At 47.1% G+C, this 13,918-nt stretch overlaps 1 protein-coding gene across 1 annotated transcript in view; it reads right to left on the bottom strand.

Annotated features, from left to right (window-relative positions):
* Window positions 1–13,918, bottom strand: part of PSMD1 (proteasome 26S subunit, non-ATPase 1) — a 126,221-nt gene that overhangs the window by 96,326 nt on the left and 15,977 nt on the right. Inside the window, exons 8-14 of the mRNA XM_075938171.2 lie at window positions 11,377–11,437; window positions 8,889–9,017; window positions 7,570–7,658; window positions 5,570–5,648; window positions 3,140–3,313; window positions 2,162–2,273; window positions 773–969 (exon numbers count right to left, since the gene is read on the bottom strand). Coding sequence (XP_075794286.1) covers window positions 773–969; window positions 2,162–2,273; window positions 3,140–3,313; window positions 5,570–5,648; window positions 7,570–7,658; window positions 8,889–9,017; window positions 11,377–11,437 — 841 coding nt within the window. The remainder of the gene's footprint in view (window positions 1–772; window positions 970–2,161; window positions 2,274–3,139; window positions 3,314–5,569; window positions 5,649–7,569; window positions 7,659–8,888; window positions 9,018–11,376; window positions 11,438–13,918) is intronic.

The following is a 13,918-nucleotide window of genomic DNA, read 5'->3' as shown; positions in this document are numbered from 1 at the left end:
CACAGATAGTGCTTCAATATTTAAATGTCTACAGCAGGGGCGGAGAACCTTTTTGGGGTGAGGGGAACCACTGACCCACAGAAAAATCAGTTGGGGGCCACACACAAGTGAGAAGCAGGAGAAAAACAACCCCTCACTGTGGCTCCTGACTAAGAAGGAGAAAGACACATTCTCTTCACACACCAGAGCCTAAGGGGGCCCAGCCTGGTAGGTTGTTTGTGCTCTAGCCTCGCAGGGGGGCTGGAGCACCAGTGCAGACTCCCCTATCCAGGGGGGGCAGGACCCCTGAGCCTTCGGGACCAGATCCAGGTAAGCTGAAGGACGCGTCTGGTCCCTAGGCCTGAAGTTCCCGGTCCCTGGTCTACAGCTACAGATAGGACTCAGAGGTTCAGTTTCGGAGTCTACTCTGTTCCTGACTCTGAAACTTCCATCAAGGGGGTAACAGATTAGAGGCACCTGCTCACTAGGCATGGCACATGCCACAGAACAGCCAGTCAGTTGGGGAAAACATGGGTGCTCTAGTGCCCCAGTAGGACTGGCGCTAATGACCTAGGGGCAAAAGGCACCTGAGCTGTGAATTGTCTAGCCCCTTCAGAGTAACTTTACGGACTATGGACACACATGCCCAGCAGGTATAATATGGATGGAGTCAGTCGCTTTGAAAAAACTTTTCTATTGAAAGCGATCATGCTGACCAAGCTGGAGATTTCAGACGGGGACAGAGGGAAGTCTCTGAAACAGACCATGACGCTATCGAAACAGTCACGCTCACCTTATCTCTGCAGAGACTTTCTATGAGGGCATCGGCTTCCTCCATCCTCCCATACATCACCAGCGCAATGCCAACAGCCAGGCCCCGCAAGATCTTTTCATGCTGGGTCTCCTGTGCATAGCCGACCATGTCTTCAATAGCCTGAGCATTTTTAGATCCCAGCATTACCAGACCCAAGGCCAGACCCGCTGCTTCACCTGCATAGCAGAAAAAGGCAATCAGGAAAGCATGCAGTGCTCCCAAAACAGGCTAGTCTATCAACTCCTATGTAAACACAAGACCCAGAGACTCCCCCTACTGAGATACAGACCCATACAGAATTTCCAGGCACTGTGCCCAGCAGATCCACTGCTTAGCATGAAGTCTGCTGACTCCCAAAAGCTACAGAAAGCAGGGAAGGACACTTCTAAAGGGAAACTGCAAAGGCATATGGATGGCATGTACAAGAGCTACGCTGGTAGAAACCTCAGAGACAGTAGCATAATAAAATGACTGCCTGGAAAATACTATAAAAGCTACTTAAAAGATAGATTGTTAATGCATCAATGTCTTCATATTTGAATAAAATCACCATGGAAGGTGTATTTGATTTACACCTTAGGTTGCTAGATACCAGCCCAAAGCCCTGAGGCTAATGCTATGCCCTTGCAGGTTCAATGTCTCTCTCATGCCAGGACACATGCATCTCGATCCAGATCATCTCCTAATTTCTTCTGTTAATCTGAGCCGATGCCACAGTGGCCTTCATGAGCCCCTCCAGTCAGCCTCTCCTAGCCAAAAAGGTCATGGTGAGGTCTGGCAGGAATGTGGGGCCAAAACAGGTTAAAAAGCAGGAAGAGACGTTTCCTTGGATCCCCATGGATGAAATAAAGGCTCCCCTAGAAAGACACATCAGGTCACTCAATCGTGTTCCCTGCTATTCTTAGGCTCATCTTATGGCAGAGGCTATCTCTTGTTAAGTGCTTGTACAATGCATAATACAACAAGGCCCGCGGGCATCACTGCAATCAGGGGCATGGGAACATTTTTAAAGGGGGGTGGGGGAAGGTGCTAAGCCACCTTACCCTGTCCACCCTCACCCACAGCCGAGGCCGGCAGCCAGGGGAACCTGGTGCATGGGGCTCACCTGGGACCCCAGCACATAGGGCCATCAGCAGAGTCCCCAGTCCATGGGGCTGGCAGCTGAGACGCTGGGCACTAGGCCTGGAGGTCCAAGGTGCTGCAGCACCCTCCCACACCGAGTTCCCGTGCCCATGACGGCCAATGTAAACAAAATAAATGACCCTTGTAGGTCATGGAAAGGCCAGGGCAGAGTTGCACAGGCAGCTTGGAAATCGTCTATATTACTAGCAAGGGCTCAGATGGCTGTTTCAGAAGCAGCATCTTTACCTGTCACTGCATCGTCCTGGTAGAGGTTTGTTTTCAGCAGATCATACACATCCTGGCGTGCCGTCCCCATGGCAGCCAGACCCAGACCCAGGCTGCCACCGTGTCGAACAATCTACAAAAAAGCACAACCGTTTTCCTTCTTAGCGTAATACACTGCGAAGGCCTTTACTTCAGCTGAAGCAGCCAGAGCGGTAAGCTGGAAACTGTGTGTGTATGGCCTGACCCCGGTTAAAAAAAAGCCAAATGAACCCTCATTATGAATCTCAATTCTGCTTTTTCAGCCAGCCCCAGACCATTGCTTCCTCTGACCAAGACAGCAGCCACGTTCCCAAACCCAGCCCGCAGACCTGCCCAGTAAGGAGTGTTGCAAGCCCCATACAACTGATTTTCTGAAGACTTAGGTTTAACACTCTTCTAAGGAGTTATTTAAACAGGGGCACAATTATACACAGGTCTGCAGTGGGCAAAATGTGTTGCACACACAGACCCCGATTGGAAACTTTTTCCTAAGCGCCACGCCCCCATCATCTTGACAACTCTCTGAACGCATGAGGAGCAACACAGTGTGAAGTAAAGCCCCAAACGAGAGTGATCTTTACAGCTAGAATGATTCACAAACGTGGTGGGGATCTTAGGAGATACACCAAAGAACATAAAGCCCACACAGGGCGACACCAATGGACCATCTAGCCCAGTAGCCTGTTTTCTGACAGTGGGCAATGCCAGAAGCTTCAAAGGGAACGAAAAAAATAAAGCAATGATCAAAGCCAAAAAGTCTCAGGGCACCTTGAAGACTGACAGGTTTATTTGGGCAGAAGTGGGTAAAAAACCACTTCATCGGCATGCAAGTCCTTCCTAAAATCCCACTAATAGCAAAAAGAGAATTTTCCGTAGCCATTGCCTTAATGTCTGAAGCAGCTACAGCACTGTTAGGTACAAGACAACACATTGAGGTTCACTGTTACATCTTGTACGCACATCGTTACTGGCGTTCTTCAGCTGGTTCAGCAGATAGTCAATGATGTCACCACCGTGATTAGCATGAATCAGACCCAATGCATATAGACCGCCGCCCTCCTGATAGGCTGAGCCCGGCGAGGTGTCTTTGGGTAAGTAGGTTGCCATTAATTGTAGAGCTTCCTTCTCATGACCCTGCGAGTTCATTGCCCAAGAGGGTTGAGGGAAGGGAGAAAATAAAAGGAGAAAAAAAAAACCAGTGTTACAATATTTTACCACTCCGCAGGAAACGTATGCTTTCTCCACCAATTTCCATGCTGAGATCTATCGTTAGTCCCTCACAAGCCCCACACGTTCAACCTTTTAATGCTGTGTTCTCTGCACTTCTGAACTATTTAGTCACTCAGAGGCATGTGACTACACTCCAGTCATGTGATCAATATCCAAATAATGGATCAATATCCAATGCAAATAAACTGGACCTAGGAGCCATACCTGGCTGAACAATCAGGATGCTTTAAATAAAAGTTCCAACCCCACAGGGCAATTGCAATAGCTTCTCACTATTTCAAGACTGTCTTTAACCCTCCTTTCCCAGCCCTGAAACAGCAAGTTCTGCCACCATCGTAGTTCCTCTGGAACATATTATTCGAGGCTCAGTAACATCAACAAGCCACAAAATAAAGTTACAAAACTGCAGACATTTAAAGGAGGTAAATGGAAGCTACCATCTTCTGCAGCTGATGCAAAGGAGGGGAGAAGAGCGGTCTCTCTGTACAATAGCAAAAAAAGGCCCCCTTTCTCTTGTAAGGTGGACAAACGTGTGTCTAGGTCACAGCTTCACTGCACTTATTCAAAGCAAGGTGTGACCTATCAGGGTTACAGATCATTAAATCCACCTCACAGGCATAGTATTCCCGTCCATCCAAACGGTCCTTGAAAATACTTTGCTCCACAGAAAGAAGATATATTTGGAAGGCAGTAATCATCTATTCATTCACTGTATTCTTCTTTGGTGTACTTGGGTTTTGACAGGTCAGTTGAAGAGTCTTCCTTTTAAGCCACATTTCTCCACCACTTCTCTGACCATAATTACACATGACTCTGCCTAGCCCCGGACATGTGTACACATGCTTCCGAAAAAAATATAACTGGACATCAGCCTGAGTCTTTGCACATTTCTATGATTAAGAAGCTGACATGTCCTGATGTCTCGTAAAGAACAGATGTTCAGTTTATGGTATCTGGAGATGCTCATCAAAACATTTGACCCCGTCCACAGCAGAAGTTTTAACTAGAGATGTTAGCGAGTAGTGGACTACTCAACTACCCAATAAGCATAAATAAGTTTATCGGGTAGATGACTGGAGTACTCATGGTGCTGCTGCCTGCTTCCGCTGCCTCTATCCGAGGCAGCAGAGGGGGATAGGGAAGGATGCTCTGGCAGCTCCGGCAGCAGCTCCTGTCCCCCAAGCAGGCCCTGTTCATGGTGGCCGGGGCTGACTGCAGCCAGGGGCTGCTCCAGCAGCAGTCCCTGGCCATTACGAACAGGAGCTGCTGGATTTGGCGCAAGCCAGGACCAAGCAGTCCCAGGTTGCACCGGTCCGGGAGGCTGTACCTCTGCTTTTGAAATGCAGTACGAGCCCAGCAGCTCTTACTTCATTTAAAATGCAGAGCCGCAGCGCAGTGGCTCCCGGAGCTACCTCAAGCCAGGACTGCTAGGTCCCAGCTCCAGGAGTTATCCCTGCTCCAGTTCTGCAGAGCAACCACTTATCGACTAATCATGTAGTTGATACAAATGGTATTGACTACACAATTAGCCAGATAACTGCAATTTAATATCCTTCGTTGTAACAGTGGTTTTATAATGGGCTAGAGTCCCAACCACCTAAATTGGTTACAGATCACATGGTTCAGTTTGTGCTCACACAGCAACAGTTCTGCCAGACACATTTACATGTCCAAAAGCTTCCTCTCTGTTTGTACCAGGACATCTGGGGACAGTCTGGGCACCTCTTCTAGGGTGCAGTGCCTCAGCAGGCATAAAGTTCCTGGAGAACAGCCACAAAGGGCGGCATTGGCAGCACATGGGGCAAGGCACTCCAACATGTCCCGAGGTTCAACTGAAACAGTTATATGAACACGGTGAAAGTGTCTAGATTGCACTGCAAATTTTTTAAAAAAAGGACCAACCCACTCTCAGAAGGACAACCATGGGCCATCCAAGGGCACGGGCATGGATCAGGTACCATTAGCTGTCTGCACTGTACAAGCCAACAAACCAATTTACAGCCAATCTTATCAGGGACTAGTTACAAATGGGGTTACCAGTTGGAGCGTGAAAAGGACCGTAGTGTGTCACACAAATTCCCTATTCCAGGAGAAACAGTCTCAGCCTTGGCATGGGAAGAGTTTAAGCGTTGGCACCGAGGAATGAATGGCGCACATTACCTTATGTATGACTCCCAGACTGGCAGTAGCAGTAAATTTAGCCCAATTCGTGGCTCTGGCCAGCCACTCCAAATTATCTCTGGAAAGAGGAAAGTCAGGGGTTAAATACTGTTTCTATAGTACCCCATTAGGGATATAAAATTCCAGTTAAAAAGTTAACTGGTTAAACATTATGTTTAACCAGTTAACAGGGCTGGTGGGCTGCTCTGGTCAGGCCGGGTCGGGACCACCACCTTGCACCCATGATGGTTAACCAGTTACCCTCAGTAAGCATGCTGGTAAGGCACTGTTTACTGAGTAACCGGTTAACCAGCTAACCCTTTACATCTCTACACCCCAAGACCCACTTCATCAGGAAAAACTGCTGTTGGAGATGGGGAGGGGTTGCTTCCATGCTCTATTGCCTAGAGCAGCCCTGATTTCTGGTTGGCTCCAGCTCAGCCGCTGAACACTGACAAACACTGTGCTGCACAGAAGCAGTGAGGACACAGAACTACATAAATCTACTGCACTAATCCAGGAACACCTGTATTACCGAGGAGGAACTGGCCTTGCGCACCGCCATGCCCCCTCTCCCCGGCTGGGGGAAGGGCAGCACAGCAACACACTTCCCCTGTCATTTGTCCCTACTGCTCCCATAGTGGCAGGAGTGACAAAACCATGTGCCAGGTAAGCGCCCCACCCCAATCCGCCTCATGCCTAGACCCTGCAGTGCCCTCCCTGGCCCAGCAAAACTTTAAATCCAGCATACCCTGTTCCTCAGGGTTGCCAGATTAAAGAGTTTCAAGTGTACAACATATTCGAAGACCTGGTTGCAGGCTGATCCAGCCTTCCAGAGAGCTAGAGACTGCTCACCATGCCACTCATCAGAGCTGCTCCCAGCTCAGAAAGTCATTTTCTTTCTTCACCTCCAGTTGTAGGGTCAGGCCCCACCTTTGACCTCCATGAGTGTCACTAGCGCACCAGCAAGCCAGCCTCCATTCACAGGAAAACAGGAACTGCCAGACTGGCTTAGACTAGTGCTCCGTCTAGAGCAGAACCCCATCTCGGACAGTAGCCAAACCCAGATGCTTCAGAGGTAACTCCATGAACAGGCTGATGTGAGATCATCTGACCCTCCAACTCAGTCTCATTTTGATCTCTACGGGCACATCTACACAGCAGGGCTAAAGCCAAATTACACTACGCAACATCAGCTATTTCAATTGCATAGCTTAAGTCAAAATAGCTTCACTCGGCTTTTGGTGCTGTCGGCACAGCAGGAAGTCGAAGGAAGAACACTCTTCCTTTGACTTCTCCCTTACTCCTCGTGAAATGAGGGTTACCACGAGTCGGAGTAAGATGTCCTCCAGCTTGACATTATTCCGAAATAAAGGCTTGTAGTATAGACGCACATGATGTTATTTAGGAATAGCGACAGTTACTCGGAAATAACTCTGCCGTGTAGGCGTGCCTTAATAGTCCAAGCCTGGCTTTAGCTACAAAGCACAGGATTTAATATCACTTTCAAATTGATAATTCAAGTATAGAAGCTCTGGCTAGTCTTGATATCCATGTTATCCAGTGCCTTTATGGATTCTGATAAATTCTTGGCCATAATGAATTCCTGTGGCTGAGTTCTGCACACACTAATTATATGAAGTGGGAAAAGCCATTTCTTCTATGGGGTTTGATTTTCCCACTTTTGGATTTCACTGAACGTCCCTTGCTTTTGTTTTATGAGACAGAAGATAAGCAGCACCCAATCTCCCTTCTTTAAGCCATTTGTTCTCTCATATATTTTTATCACATCCCCACTTATCCACCTCCTTTCTAAGGGAAACAATTCCAGCCTGTTTACAAGTTTCACAAGACCGCTTTTCCAAACCCCTTGATCATAATCACTCCTTTGCTGATCCCCCTCTAGCTCTGCAATGTCCTTTTGCAGATGGGCTGAACAGTATTGCGCATCGAATTCTAGCTTTCTGAATGCAAACTGGACCTCTTTACAACGTAGTTACCTAAGGAATTGGTCACTAGTTGTCCCACAGTGCATGAAGGAGTTTGCTATAACAGTCGCCGTGTGGCACACAGAGTTCCGCACTGCATCCTGGAAGAGCACAAGGGGATGAGTATCAACCAAAAGCAATAAACAGATGTTAGATTGCAGGAAAAAATTTTTCCTAAGACACATCACTCAGCTCACTTTGGACATGTATTGGAAAAACAAGTCACAATTGGATTAAGTTGTATTAACTAACCCCAACCTAACAATCATCTTTTTCCTGATGGTGATGCATTGCTTGTTAATACACACCTATGTAATATCAACTCAGTTTTTCTGATGCAGACCAGTCCTCTCTGTAAACTTCTGGAATGAAGCAACTGTACAAACTGAGAAGAGAACTCTCTTAAATGGCGAGGAGCTTCAGAAACCTGTTGCTACACAATAATTGCTGTTAACCGCAATTTCAAGCTCTTCCTAGAAGATTACACTGAATTACTATTCAAAAGGGCTTTATATATTTCTAGCACATTTCAAGTGGAACCTCTCAACAGATGTGTACTTGCTTAAAGCAACCGTTTCAAACCACCTCCTACTGAGAATAGAAATTACATTCAGATTTCATCTCTCTACTGTGGTTTACAACAAACACTTGGTTTAAAAGATAGGGGAACAAAGTTTGCTATGAGCCCAAAGGATGCACCTACATGTTTACACACACCCCCTTTCATTAGTATCCTCCATAGTGGAACAGAAATGGTTTGAGTTCCCCAATACAGCCGGGCCCCAAGTTGCGAACGGTCGACTTACGATCGTTTGCATTTACGACCAAAGCTGTCGTAAATGGCGGACCCCAAATTACGAACGCGATCCGCGCTTACGAACAGCGCGGTCACGTGTAACTCTACGGGGTCTGACTTTAGGAACAAACTGAGTTACAACCAATTGCTTGGTCCGTAACCGGTTCGTAAGTCGGGAAGAGGCTGTACATTCAGTTTGTTCCTTGCATTATTTTAATGCATCTTGATCTTTAACCTACAGATACAGCAAAAGGTGCCTGCACACTGCAGGATTCCTTTGGGCCACACTTCAGGGGCTGATGGCTTTGGGCCAAATGGTGAGAACAAGCAGACCTCCCTTAGCCTGGATGTTTCAAAATGAATTTGCTCTGACTAATATATTCAGCTAGATCTTTAGAGACAATAGAGACTGTTCCAAGAGACATGCAGGCTATGCTAACACCTAGTCCTCTAAGGAGAGACACTACATTCAATATTGAAACAAATCAACAGAAAATCTGTTATGATTCCAGAAAGACAACCCGAAACCACTTACCTTTGTGTTTTTGAGAATCATCAGGTCTGTATTGTTGTTTCGTATTAAAAACTGCAGATGTAACTCAATAGCCATTTCGCCACTTAAAATTTTAATCATTTTTGAAGTCTGGTCCTTAGGTTCTGGGTTCTACACACACAGACGACAAAAACAAAACACGTCTTCAGCATCCTGTATTCTCCCAGGATCAAACTCTGTTAAAACACTGGCTGATGAGACAGCTAATAGACAAGTTCATTTTCAGTATGCCCCCTTCAGAGACCAGCACTTCTAGGATGAGAAAATGGCATTCACTCTTCCCTAAATGCCTATCTCAGCTCCTGGACACAGTAACGGGACAGCGTCTATGTAGGAGTATAGGGGACAGATACCCTAAGATTGGATGCAGCTACTCATCTGAATGGAAAGTACTGAGACCTGCACTAAATGCCAAAAAGGCTCAACATGTTGCTTTGTTTGGACTCTTATATGTACAAGAGATGAAAAAAGAATTGCCACCAAAAGGCAGTCACCTATATTAACACTGTGTTTATATTTCCTGGGGGATTGTACTGGGGAAGGACTCAAAGCAACAATACTTTGGGCGTCACAGGCTGCTCCTCACAATGTGACTAGAACTGATCAGGAAATCAGAGCACATAATTCAATGCAGATCAATGGAAGCCACCTGTCCCCAGCGTACAACAGCTGGGGAAAGAGAACCCAGTGTTAAGACTTTTGGAACATTCTGCCAGGAACTGCTCTATTTCTGTTGCCTGCTTGCTTCCAGTGCTCTGTACGGATGTTAAAAACTGATTAATACAGCAGCCTTTGCCTGCCAGGCTCCTGGGGAGGCTTCGCTGCCCTGCCACAGTGAAGAATGTAACTGACACTATTACCTGATAAGCATCAGCTTCCTGGTTAAATGGTTAATCTGTTGAATTCTAACATCTCTAGTGCTCTGCCAGAACCACATGAACCTCTAGCTCCAGATAACTTCTTCAGGGTAAGTCTCTGCGTGGTGCTCGTTCACAGAGGGTGGAAAGTACATCGGGTCTCTTTGTAGCAGCTTTATGTCAAACAGACCTGCTGAGTACAGCTAATCTCCTCAATTATTTCTTTTCTGACCTGGGGCAGATTAAACTCAAGAATGCTTGCTCGCCTCTGGTCACAACCAATGGCGTTCATGATGCTGAAACTAGCCCAAGACACCACACCCCAGAAGGTACACTGCTCACAGGCTCTTGGACAAGGTAAGAAATTCCACCCTGTTGTTTCCTTGCGTGAACCTAGTTTCAGCAAATATTTCTACTCACATTCAAACCAACAGAGCATCTCCCTACAAGAGAATCACGCAACATCCCATGACTAGTTCGCAGGTGCGCATTACCTTTGGGCAGCATTTTATTTATTTCCTTTCTCCACCCCCGCAGAAACTGCAAGGTAGGTGGTTGTGTTTGCTGCTTAGTGTGTTGGATGGCAATGTATGTGTATATTTACAGTTCTCCTTTCTTCTAACACACGAGAGAGTAAGCTGGGCACTACAGCAATCTAATGAGCCAAGCAAGTAGTGCAGCAATAGCTCAGTGTGCACTATTCCCGGGCAGGGATCAGAACTCAAGCACCAAGCTTTGTCATTCAGTGCGAGCTGTAAGCACGGCTGAGGATAAGAATACAGCCCATCAGGGAAAGAGAGCACGTCGTACTACTTTGGCAGCTATTTTCAGCATTCCAGGAGCAACATCCAGTTAGCAAAATTGTTACAGTATGGCTTGTGGAGGAATGGGGCAATTCACCAGCCTGTACAAAAATGAAGCCTCCAACACCTGGTAAAATGTCAGTCCTTTTCTTTAGGGAAGGGTTAACTTCCTCAAGACCAACATAGTCCAAAACAATAGATAAATCAGGTCCTTCTATCTGACCCAGAGTCTCCCGCAGAAGTCTACACGTTGCCTGCTGTTTTTTCTCTGAGCTGCTTGCTGGCATTTTATCTGCAGGCCAAATGACTAGCAGGCTATCACTTGACCCCTGGCCTCAAAATGATTACCTTCTAGGACAGGGATGCAGAGGGAGGAAAAGACAGACAGACAGAAAAGACAGGCAGACAGAAAGAAAGGAAAGACAGACACGACACAAAGACACAAACCCTCAGTATGTGGCCTCTGCCTTGGAAGGAGAAAGGAAGGCGAAAGACACTCCCCTCACACCAGAGCTTAGAAGGGTCCGAGGCTAGCAGATTTTATGTGCTCCAGGACTGCAAGGGACACACAGGAAGGCTGGAGTGACAGCACAGACTCCCCAGTGCTAGGAGGAGCCCTGAGCCTCGGAGGCCAGACCCAGGTAAGCCTTAGGTTCCCCACCCCTGCTTTAGGACGAAGCCAACTTAGTCACAGATAGGGCTACATCTGAATTCCTTAAAGGGTCATCCCACTTCGTGACAGGGAGGAAGAGGATGAGATCTAAGCAAAACGCGTCTGGAGAGCTGAACACAACACTGCGTGGCACTCACAGATTCTGCAGACTTCACAGCACAAGTGCTACTTGGCTTCTCTTCCGTTTCCATAGTGTCACTGAAAGTAAACACAAATACAAACTAATAAATACCACCCAGTTCACCTCTCGTGACTGCTTTGGCAGCAGCCAAATACTGCGTCTTAACACAGGAGCCTGGGGCGTGAATGGAATCTCTGTGGATAAGAGACCTTGGGCGCAGCACAGGGCTGACGCACACGAGCCTAACAGCTCTCTACAACCCGAGTCTGATGGGAGTTAGGCATGAAAGGCTGGGAGAATCCGAACCCCCATGCTGACTTGAAAGTGCAATGATTCAAGAAAGCCTGAACAGCAGGGGAGAAGTGAGGGAAAACCACTGGTGGAAACGCGTTTGGGAGCGAGACACAGCAAGGAAACGACCTCCATACTCAAAAGCTTCAGGGCCACCACGGTCAGTAAGGTTAGACACTGTGATAAAGGGAAAAGCAATCCAAGTCGGTAAGCTGGCACTGACATATTTGGAGGGCGGAGAGAAACGTTCCGTGTATTGCTGTAGTCCAATATACAGCACAGATTCTCTCTGCTCAACATTTTTAAACAAATGCAGGTAGTTTTCCAGGCTCCCCTGAGGAAAGCCAAACCCGTCAGAACCTGTGTGGGCTCTCTCTGACTATCACACCTGGATGGGTATTAAAACCAAGTTGGAGACGACAATTATTTCACTTCTCACCCAAGCAATGGCACCTCCAAAAGCATAAGCCCCCACCAATGCCAGGAGAGGGGTGTGTGTGTGTCTCTCTCTCTCTCTCTCTCTCAGCTGAATTTCCAATGCTCAAGGGTGAGGGTAGCTACCTACTGTCCCCTGCAATTCAATCTTTAGAGAAAGTGCTCAGAGAGAACTGTACTAGGGCACAGGCGGATTTATCAACTGCTTTATGGGTACACGGTCCATCTTATGGTGTGACATCACAACAAGGAAATATCGACCTGCTACATGCACACTCTTAACTGAAGAAACTAAGGTGTTTGGAACCAGTTTCCTACGTTTCCACAGGCTCATGTGTTTTGGCAGGCTTGGTTTGGATGGCAATCCCCATTAAATGAGATGTAATTAGATGCAGGTGCTTGTATGGCAGCTCTGGAGGCTAGCGACAAGGCACTGCAAGAACAGCAATACTACAGACTTCTTCCATAAGGCTGCACCCACATGCCTCCATCTTATCTTAGAGAGGGCAGTCTCCATAGCCTGCAGACTACTGGTGAGAGACCAGAGAGGAGATGAAATGAGACGACCAATTTGCAGCACCTGTCCGGGTGCCTTGTACAATGCGGGCATCTGACCACTAAGATCTTGTAATACAGATCGCTGAACAGTCCTCAGATCTGGGGCGGGCAATAATTTAGAAGGGGGGCCACTTCACAAAATTTGTAAGTGGCCATGGGCTGCCCCAGAAGGGGCAGGGCTTGGATGGAAGGGGCGGAGCCAGGACACTTCCATGCTCCCCTACCCACAGACCCTGATTGGCCTGGGGGCAGGGGGAGCACATGAAGTCTTTGCCCCCCCCCCCAGTGCCTAGAGAGAACCTTGCAGGGTGCGAGGAGACTTTGCACACTCCCCCTCCCCCAGGCCAATCAGGCAGGAGGAGAGGGGAAGCATGTGCAGTCTCTTGCCTTCCTACCTCCGCCCTACCTTCCTGCCCTCCCCCGACTCCAGGTCTCGATTGGCCTGGGGTGGGGGAGCAGCAGGGTGGCCGCATGCCAGATCAACCCACTTGGTGGGCCAGAACCAGCCCATGGAGGCCCTTTTGCCCACCTCTACCTCAAATGGTACTAACAGTCTTCTAGGCTAGATCTGAACTAATAAGCTTCATCCAAGAAGTGAAAAGCTCTATAGCATAGTGGTAATAACAAAGCCCTTCACTTCCGGTTTATACTGAAAATTTCCCAGGTTTACGAAAGTCATTACTCAGTTTTGACCAATTTTCACCCAAACTGTGGACCATTCAGGTACATGAAAATAGCAATTATATGTTAAGAAAAGCCAATATAGAAGATTAGGTAAGAGGTATTCATACCAAATCAAAGTTAGTCTAAGTGTAATTAAATTATCTCCATTACAATACCTCTGACCTCCAGTAGCACTAGTAAGTGATACCTGAACCTATGTATTATTTTGTGAACTGTATTTACTTGCATAAAACACCACAGCATTATACTTTTACTTATGAGGCTCTTGCTTTTATCTGTTCTCCTGTCCCTCCCAGTATGAACCCCAATATTTACCCAGAAAATCGTGTCAATTTTGTTCAGCAATTTTCACCCTCTTAATAAACACTTCAAAATTCCCAGGAAATTGTGAAATCTGAAAACGGCCTTGCATATTTCCAATCCCTGGACCATCAATCTATTTGGATTGCATTATAGGATCTACAAAGCAAACACACAAAATCTACACATAGCTATGACTGACAATTGACCTAGGCAGGCCCCTGATTTTTAGTTCTGAGACACTGGCAATAGGTGAAAGAACATGGACACATGCTCTTCTAATGTCCCTG

The sequence above is a fragment of the Pelodiscus sinensis genome, chromosome 10 (assembly GCF_052426305.1).
Source record: "Pelodiscus sinensis isolate ZL-2025 chromosome 10, ASM5242630v1, whole genome shotgun sequence".
Classification (NCBI taxonomy): domain Eukaryota; kingdom Metazoa; phylum Chordata; order Testudines; family Trionychidae; genus Pelodiscus; species Pelodiscus sinensis.
This window is presented reverse-complemented; position numbering and strand designations above follow the sequence as displayed.